The 10000-nt window shown below is 46.0% G+C and overlaps 1 protein-coding gene across 1 annotated transcript in view; it reads right to left on the bottom strand.

Moving 5' to 3' along the window:
- The window catches only part of dpyda.1 (dihydropyrimidine dehydrogenase a, tandem duplicate 1), a 290320-nt gene that overhangs the window by 12181 nt on the left and 268139 nt on the right, over positions 1–10000 (bottom strand). The window contains exon 20 of the mRNA XM_063206772.1: positions 9197–9376. Within this exon, the coding sequence (XP_063062842.1) occupies positions 9197–9376 (180 nt within the window). The remainder of the gene's footprint in view (positions 1–9196; positions 9377–10000) is intronic.

The following is a 10000-nucleotide window of genomic DNA, read 5'->3' as shown; positions in this document are numbered from 1 at the left end:
ATGCATCTTCTTTCCCCTCCCTCCTTTAAACCTTCCTTCACCTTCCCCCTTCCCTCCTACTTTCTCTGACACACACACACACACATACACACAGACACACAAAGACACACACACACACATACACACAAGAACGCACACACGCACGCACGCACACACACACACCAAAAAGACACATGCATGAGAGGAAGGAGCGGAGGAGAAAAACACAACAACATGACAAACAAAACCAAACTTGTCATCGGGTTTGATTTGCCCATGTGTTTTACTTGCTCAGTTCTCCTCCCCGAGTTCTAATCAGCCGTGTGTTTCTTCCGAGCCAACAAATAACCCATTAAAACATCTGTGACTTCATACATAATGCATTTACGGCGAAGAAAACACTCGCCTTGACGTGATGCAAGCTAACTGTCAGCTTACTGAAAACGCAACGCAGTGACTTTTTCATTTTTTATTTCAGGTTTTATTTATTTATTTATTTATCTATTTATTCATTTTTTTCTGAGGAGAGGAAACTATCAATGTCAAAAATACCCTAAAATTGGATCTGCTTGTAGCACTTCTCAGCAACTCTTCAAATAATCTTACGCACCTGCAATTAAAGGAGGGAAAGCACTGCCTAATGAGTGTGCCAACCCTTCTCATGGCCTGACATTATTTATTTGATTCAGGCGTCACCAACGTGGTGCCAGCGGGCGCAAAGTAGCCCTCCAGGAGCTTCTGAGGTGCCCGCCTAGGATGATAATAAATAGTAATGACTACAACATTCTTCTTCTTCACATTCTTTTGACCAAGTACCATCAGCCCGCAGACGACTATAATCAACATAATTACTTCCTACATCCAGCTTGATCAAATAAATGTAATGTAACATTTTAATGGGTGGCTTTCTTCTGTAAGCACGTACTCCTCCTTTATTGTCAAGGCCAAATCGCTATGTTTTTTTTCATACTCCTTGTGGCAAAAAGAGGGCCATGAGCTAACAAAAGAAGGTAAGCAGCGCTGAGCGAGAGAACCATTGGCCAGAGTCTCTGGGGTGAGATCTGAAAGAGAGGCTAATGAAAGATCCCATTGAGAAGGCTGACAAGGGCTGGCAATAACAGTTCATCTTCCCCGGCCCTGGGCCCCGCTCAGGCTAATGGGTTAGGGGGCAAGCTTGGCTCGACTCGCTCCAGCCGGCCAGGGAAGCCGACGGAGGAGGACAAAGGGGTTAGTTGACTCAGGCAAAATTACATAGGAGTACCCGAATTGGGTCCTCATTACATAATATATGTATTGGGTGGAGGGACCTTTCAGAATGACTTTGACCCGGGCCCGGCCAGAGCTGGCAGTGGCTCTGTGGCCAGCCATGAGTCCCCGCTAAAGCTAACGCTAATGCTAACGTGCGCCACCCACCTCGCTCAGCGCCCACGCAAAACACCAGGCCCAAGCCGCTTCCATATGCTGCCGTATATAAGCCTCTTTTTAATTGGAAGTGTCACATTAAAGAGGAGCTGTGTGGGGGGAGGTGTACAGAGGGAGGGAGGTTCCTCGAACTGATTGCTATACAAAAAAATGCAACACAAAACAAATTCTGAGTGGGCGTTTAAACTCTGACGAGCAGAAATTCATTGGTTTTCCCACATTGTAAAAAAAGGAAATGGGTAATTATCTCACCATGCATAAATGATATGTAGTTTGTGTGGGTGGTTGTTATTTTATTTTTTTTGTTCACTTGCTACACATTACTAACATTCTCAATCAATAAATCAATTGGTGAATCGATTTTTCTTTCAGGTACTATTGAACAGGTCCATCATATGCTTGTATACTGTATATCTTTCTGTTTTCTATTTGCAAACGTAGCACATGCACATGCAAGCATTCGTCACTGCGATGTTATTGTTCTTAGTATACGTACTGTGCAGTGCAACAAATATCCCAGTATTCATCGCTGTGTTCCTCTACAAGCATGCATTAATATTCTAGTTTTTTCCTCTCCCCCGATGCCATATGTTAGTCCCTGTCTGGTCAGAACGCTTTTTACTCTTGTTCTAGTTAGCCGGAAACACACTTTTTGTGCAAATATTTCCAATCACACTAACTTCACAATCCCCTGGTGAGTGGAATATTTAAATGCTGAGCGTTTTGATATTCTGAGCCACCTGTTATTTTCTTGGTATCAGACATAAAAAATAGGGAACAGGAGCTTTGCTTCATTATCCAAGAATGGAAACCTTGCGCAGTAAATACCTGAAATAAACTCTTGTGCACGAGGTAAGCAAACAGGGTCTGCCTAATATTTTAAATAACCCTTCATTCCCGTACCTAAGTGTAATCACATTACCACGCAAATAAAGCACATGCACTTGCAATTGCACATGCATACGTACATATACAACACACACACATACACACACACACACAGACAATTCCACCCACCACCATGTGCCAAGCACACCATGTGCATGTGCACACGTATGTGCACACGCATACACGGACGCACACGCACGCAAGCAAGCATGCATGCACGCACATCACAGAGAGAGCAAGGAGAGAGAAAGCATAACTTGACAAACACACACACACACACACACACACACACACACACACACACACACACACACACACACACACACACACACACACACACACACACACACACACACACACACACACACACACACACACACACACACACACACACACACACACACACACAGCGCGGGCCAGATCTGTCTGGCTGAGGGCTTCATTAGCTCCCGATGCCTGCCAGGCTACAGCGTGCCGCACAGCCAGACCACAGCACAGCGCTGCACAGTCAGCTAAAGCCCTGTTTAACAACGCCCCCCACCCCCAACTACGCCTCCACCTTTCCCTCCGCATCCCTCTACCTCCATCACCCTCCCTGCCCCCTCCATCTCAACCTCCCGACCCCAACACCCCATACTGCATACATGCACTCTCACCCGAGCCAAGGATTGGGGGAGGTGAGTATGCGACCACCTCTGCTTATGCCTCTTAGTCTCCCAACACCCCAACACGCCTCACGGCATCCGTACCCACCGACTACCCAGCAGGCGAGCATGCCCCAGCCTCTGCTGACGTCTCTCTCTCCCTCCCTTGCCCACCCAGTACTCCCCACTGCGTCCCTACTCCCCTACCTACTGCCCGGCTAGCGGCCTGGCTTCCGCCTATTCCACCCACCGCCCCCCAACACACACACACACACACATCTCCACTTCCCACTGCTACCCAGAACTGGGGGAGGTGAATCTGCCACCACCCCAACACCCCCCACAGCAGCCGTACCCCCCTGTGGAGCAATGGGTAGGCAAGCATACCCCAGCCCCAGCCTCTGACAGTCTTTCCTACCCCAATAACCCCCAGCCCTTCCAACCAGCACTGGGGAAAGTGAGCGTGCCCCTACCTCTGGTTGTTCTTCCCTCTGACACCCTGTCCTACTCAATACCCCCCTCTACATCCCTGCTTCGACCTGCTACCCAACACTGGGGGAGGAGAGCATGCCTCCACCTCAGCCTCCACCTCCTCCCTCTCCCTCCTCCCATTCAACACCTCCCAGCACCCCTCACTGCATCAAACTCCCATACAACACTGGGGAGCTGGGCATGCCCCTGCCTCTGCCTATGCCTATGCCCCCCTCTCTCCTCACTGCATCCACACTACCCCCTACTACCCCATAACCCATAACTGGGTTAGCTGAATGCGCCCCAGCCTCGCCAGGAGGTGGTAATCCAGAGAAGACTAAGTGGGAGTAGGGAGAGTCGTTGCCCGTTCCTGCCCTGTTGGAGGCCAAGGGAATGGGTAGGGGGTAGTGTATGATAGGGTAGGGGGTAGCGTATGATGGGGTAGGTTAGGGTAGGAAGATAGACTGTAGGGATCAGTGTGTCATTAGCTTCCCCAGCCCTCCTCCCAGTCATCCATTGCCCTCTCATCCAGCCCCTATCCACCCCTCCCCCATACACCTCCAGTGTGTGTTGTGGATGTGCAGGCATGGCACTATCATCCCTGCCAAAAGCACACCTGTGGTTTCGAGATTTCCCTCTGCCTTCTGCGGCTGCCAGCGGGGAGCATGAGCGTGCTCCCGCGCTGCATGTTACAATCTGTGTTTAGCAGGCTAATGGGCCCTCTGAAGAGACCCAACTTTTTATGTTAGTAGCTTATTTTGTTTGGTTTGTTTTTTTGTACTTACAAAACTTTCTTAATTTAGTTTTTTTTTTATTTAGACTTTTTTTCCCATTCAGATCAGGACGGTTGCAGACATATGCTCCATCAAATCTGACTGTTACTTCTCAAAAAATGAAAAGCTTTCCCTGAAACAAATGTGTCTGAGAAACCCTTGAGCATATTTTTGTGTATTTATAATGCAAACAAGAGGAAATGAAATCTAGGTGCAAATAAATCACACCCTCAAAGTACACATATCATCTGCTACTCCAATTTTAAAACATTTTCATTCACTGAGAGAACGCCTCATCTCAAATCTCACAGACTCTACATCTCTAGAACCAATTACAGCTGTTAAGATGTGCGTTCGATCTTTTTCAACCTGCCAAAGACATTCATGTACAGCCTAATGTGCATCTTGTCATATATACTCTTTGAAGTGTTACACATACATACACGTTGACTTACACTTTGAAGTGCATGGAGTTGCTCCGGAGTTTACACGTAAACATGTTCACTCCTAAGCCTCCACCTCCAGTAATGGGCCTCCTCAATCTTTCTGATCTTTTCACTAATGTCTAGAAACTGTTTATGCTTTCAGATATCTACAAGGACACATACAATCATTCATTTCACTCAGTATTTTTGCTCTAATCAGTCACCTGTTGTTGTCTCTACCGCACTAAGATGTTTATTTCACTAACTTACAGAAACTATTCAGCTACTCATTTATTTACTTTACCTCATCTGCTCACTCCACACCTCATTCACTCATTCATTTTCCGATACACTGATTCACTCACTCATTCCACATCAGACTGATTCACTCACCTCCTCACTGACTCACTCAATGACTTTCTCATCCATTCATTCATTCACTCACTAACTCATTCACGCCCTAACTCAATCACTCACTCATTTATTGAATCATTCACTGACTCACAGTATTCACTCACTGACTCACTCATTCATATACTGATTCAATCACTCAGTCATTCACCAAACCACTGATTTAAACACCAACTAGGGTGACCATCTGGGTGACCGCAAAAAGGAGGACATATTTTGGGACGGGAGTTGTGGAGGTCTTCCCCCAGAAAATTTGGTATAGTTTAGATGCAATTTTCAAGGATTTTAATCAATTAGGCATCCGGCTTGATGCTATGCCGGACGCTGGACAAGTCATTGAGAAGATGGACAGTGCGGCCTAAAGACGGACATCTGGCCACCGTAACACCAACCTACTGACTGACTCACTCATTAAACGTTCACTTTCACATTCACTCACTGAGTCACTGATTCACTCCCTCAGTCAGTCAATCACTCACTCATTCATGGTTCACTTCAATCACATCATGAGTCAATTCACAGGTCTCCAAAACACAATATTGAGCCTACCATGTTGGACCGACACTGCAACATTATACAGGGGCTGGCTGACTTGTTGTAGACCGGGGCTGACTTGTCTGACTGGAGCCTCCAGCCCCCAGCCTCGACCTTCCTGTGACCCGTGGGCTGAGTGACTTTTTCTCCCGACTTGTACAGTGCTGTATGTCCATGATCCGTGCATGTCGGGTGTATCTAGCGAGTGAGAGAGCAGAGTACGCCTGGGGAGGTCTGAGGGGGTGGGGGGCAAGCCACTCTGTGTCTGCCAGTGATGTTTCTACATGACACCACACGGCTTTCCCGCCCCACTGCCTCCTCAAGCCCACAAGCTTACTCCACATCGCTGCTGATGCGGCCGCTACTGTCGGTATTGATGTTGATGCTGCTACTGAGAGCATGGAAGGCGACATGGGAGGACAAAGTGGCCAGTTGTCCCAGGCCCAGGGAGATAGGGAGTCCAGAATTGGGTCCCTGTTATCTTGTACTATGTAGTGACATCAGGCACATTTAGATGAGTTGTCCAGGACCCTCGTAAAGTTGTTTGTACTGCCACTGCTACTGGAGTTGTAGCGGCTGCTGTTGTTATTGTTACCACTGCACGCTGACAAGTTGGCCCAATAATGTCCTGTTGGCATGGAAATGACTCACACTTAGCACTATTACTACACATTTTTTTCCGACCCTCAGTTACCCTCACTTTAACCCAATCTGTTCTCTCTTTCTTCCTCTCTCTCTCTCTCACTCTCTCTTTCTCTCTCCCTCTCTCTTTTTCTCTCTGGTGTTGTCATGCCTCTATGACTGGGTGGCATGGGCCATGTTTTTCTCCCTCACCTTAACCAAGTTTGTTTCTTTGCTGACCCAATCTGTTCTCTCTCTCTCTCTCTCTCTCTCTCTCTCTCTCTCTCTCTCTCTCTCTCTCTCTCTCTCTCTCTCTCTCTCTCTTTCTCTCTCTCTCTCTCTCTCTCTCTCTCTCTCTCTCTCATGTTGTCATACCTGTGGGCCTCTGGGACAATGAAATCATTGGATATTTTGTCCAAAATGGATGTTCTTTGGGTTGCGAGTATGCAAATTAACTTCTCTCTCTTTCTCTCTCACTCTCTCTTTTTCTCTCTGGTGTTGTCATGCCTCTATGACTGGGTGGCATGAGCCATATTTTTCTCCCTCACCTTAACCAAGTTTGTTTCTTTGCTGACCCAATCTGTTCTCTCTCTCTCTCTCTCTCTCTCTCTCCTCTCTCTCTCTCTCTCTCTCTCTCTCTCTCTCTCTCTCTCTCTTTCTCTCTCTCTCTCTCTCTCTCTCTCTCTCTCTCTCTCTCTCTCATGTTGTCATACCTGTGGGCCTCTGGGACAATGAAATCATTGGATATTTTGTCCAAAATGGATGTTCTTTGGGTTGCGAGTATGCAAATTAACTTAGAACCTTCCTGACAGTCCTGTTTTGACTGACTGGCTAGGCTAGCTTACCAGTCTCACTTTTAAATGTTGGTGATGTATTACACCTTCAAAGCCCCCCAATGTTGCAGTTTGAATGCCACAGCACTCTTTGAACTGTCGCCAAAGCAGTAAACTGGTTCAATGTTTTATCTTTTTAACGGAAAAGAAAAGGCTAGCTGCCAACACAGTGTGCTATTTTGCTTGACAAAAACAAAGGTCTGGCTAGCTCATCCTGTGCTATCTTCTCACTTCAAACTAACCAAGTCCTCTAATGTTGCGATTTGAATGTCAGGGCTACCTATGAGCTCTTAAACAACCTTGAGCTTTTTAAAGGGTTTAATGGCCCCGGCCAGCAGCTGCGAGTTAGATCATGAACTTCCTGCCGTTAGCCTCCCCACATACGATTCTTTTGCTCTGTCATTGGTTAAACTAGTAGTGACGTAGGACGTTAAGCCCAACCCCCCCGACCAGATACCCAATTATTTCATTGTCCTGTGGGCCTGTGGCCTTAGCATTTAATCGATTATGCAGGCGTGGCACGGTGCAGTGCCGCTATCCCACAGTTGCATGCCAGGGAAATCACCAGTTGCTGCATCACACACGGAGTGCTGAGTGCGAGATACATAGCTTCAAATTCCTCCCTCCGCTTGGTGTACTAGCTGGGAAAGCTTAAGAAAGGCTTGGATCTGATAAAGCACACATTTAATGCTAAGCTTTGAAATGGGGCTTTAGTGAAGTTTTGGTGCTTATTTGAGAGTTCCCGTAACATTGCTTCAACACAAAGAGTGGAGGGAGATTAGTGGGAGAGCGTGTACGTAGACGATGTGTGTAGAAGTCTGCTGCATGGAATGACAAAAAGGATGGCCTTTGTCAAATCTCATTTTCACACGGCACTTTATAGCTCGTGTAAGAGTGTATTGTACCGCGCGGAAATGGCAGGAACAAAGGCAACACAAAATACACACCCGGAGACACACCTACAAATACATGTGCATGTACGCACACTAAACGCACGCACACATACAAACACACATACACACTTTCTATTTCACACACACAGACACAACAAAACGTGTTCACATTATAATCTACAATTCCAGACTTTCATGTCTGCTTGCGAGCAGAAAGAGGAATATTTTTTCCCCCACATTGTTTATTTGATGGTGATTCAGTGTGTGCCAACGTCTATTAATGGAGGTGACTGAGAGCAAGCAGAAACCTCTTGTCTGTCTAATGCCTGAATGTCTGTCTGTTTGTCGGGCTAAAATGAGAAATGGTGGATTTGAGTGCTCCCTGTGACAACAACAAAATGGCGGCGCCCCACTGCTTTATGAAATAAATGGCATTCATAATAATAATGATGATAATAATAATAATAATAAACAAAAAAATGTTCTGGCATACACTCAGGCATTTACATTTCCAATGGCACTGCAATTATGAAGCAGGTTTTTTCCTGACGTTGATGATGTGAAATGGACAGATGGAGAGGCTAGACCAGAAAGGTTAATGCAAAGCTAATGAATACCTTGCTCTTGTCTGGTGGAGGTGGTGGTGGTGGTGGTGGTGGGGGTGGGGGTGTGAGTTGGGGGCATGTGGTTAGTTTAATGGACATCTACAGACCTGGACATCTACCGGATGGCAAGACAACACAGGGGATGTGAGAGGAAGCGTAGCCTTTTTCTAATGGGTAGATATTTTTTCTGGTTAGCTTATAGCACTCAGAGATGTCAATCCTGGGTTCAGAACAAGTGATAAGTGATGGTGTGCACAACAAACACTGCCCCAGCAGCCCCTTGCCCCCTTCTTGGAGACCTTGTCCTTAATGAGTTGAGTGTTTTTTTTGTTGAGTCTTGGTCTAAAAATTTGATCTACTTACATTGTAACTTTTGTTAACAGTGTTCATTTCAAAATAGAGAAGAATAGACAACCCCAGCCCCAATTTCCACCCAATACTGGTGACTTCAGCAAGCAGGCACATAATAGACTTTGGCTTGCGGTTACTTACTCTATTCTGTTACACTGTCATGACACTTTCGTTTAGTTGGGACTGTCTATTTTATTTTAACCAAGGTTTCATTCATCACTTTTAATCATACTGGACACAGTAAATATTTTTGCACCGCAACATTGAGGAATGCTCTTTCTAATTCAGCCGCAGCCTAGTGTTTTACCATTCCCTAGAACATCGAAAAAATGGACAGCACACTCACCTTCCCCACGAGGTCCTCCAGACGGGGTATGGGTTTACCCCTCTGGTGGGGTGCGGTGGGTGGGGACTGGCCGTCCCAGTCCCTTAGCTCATCCAGGCTGCGCAGGTAGAGCAGGGCCTTCAGCCCCAGGCAGTAGTCCTCGATCAGCGTGAAGTCCTGGTTCTGCACGGCACTGCACACCTGCAACAGGAGGGAAAGAGGATGGACACAGTCAGGGCCACTGATAGCTTTTGCTGGGACCCGGACAAAGTCATCTAACAGGTCCCCTTTCTCAGTACATACAATGTAATGAGGAACCCACTGATGTATATACATGGACAGTGGGCTTCTATGGAATTCCATTCAATGGTTTTGAAGCATTCGCGATTGGTCAGCAAAGACTCTTCCGCCCTGAATGTAAGCATCCGCGATTGGTCAGCAAAGATTCTTCCGCCCTAAATGTAAGCATCCGCGATTGGTCAGCAAAGATTCTTCTGCCCTAAATGTAAATTAATTCATACACAAACAGATAGGCTATATAATATCATATAAAATTATATATAAATATTTCATATTATATATATATAAATATATTATGTATGCATGTATGTATGTATGTATGTATTTATTTATTTATTTATTCTTTTTTTAAAATGCTTGTAGATTTCATTGCACTAGGCTAGAACTGGTCTACCTTGTCTGTACTGCATGCTGCAAATTTCATCACAATTTCAACCCACAATTGCAGTGTCATGAGCAAATGTCTAGTCAGTTTCAAAGAATGTATGATTTCTAGCTCGTGCAGTGAAAAAAGTATTTATTTGA

Source organism: Engraulis encrasicolus, chromosome 9 (assembly GCF_034702125.1).
Source record: "Engraulis encrasicolus isolate BLACKSEA-1 chromosome 9, IST_EnEncr_1.0, whole genome shotgun sequence".
Taxonomy (NCBI): Eukaryota; Metazoa; Chordata; class Actinopteri; order Clupeiformes; family Engraulidae; genus Engraulis; species Engraulis encrasicolus.
Note: the sequence above shows the minus strand (reverse complement) of the source record. Positions and strands in the feature narration are given on the sequence as shown.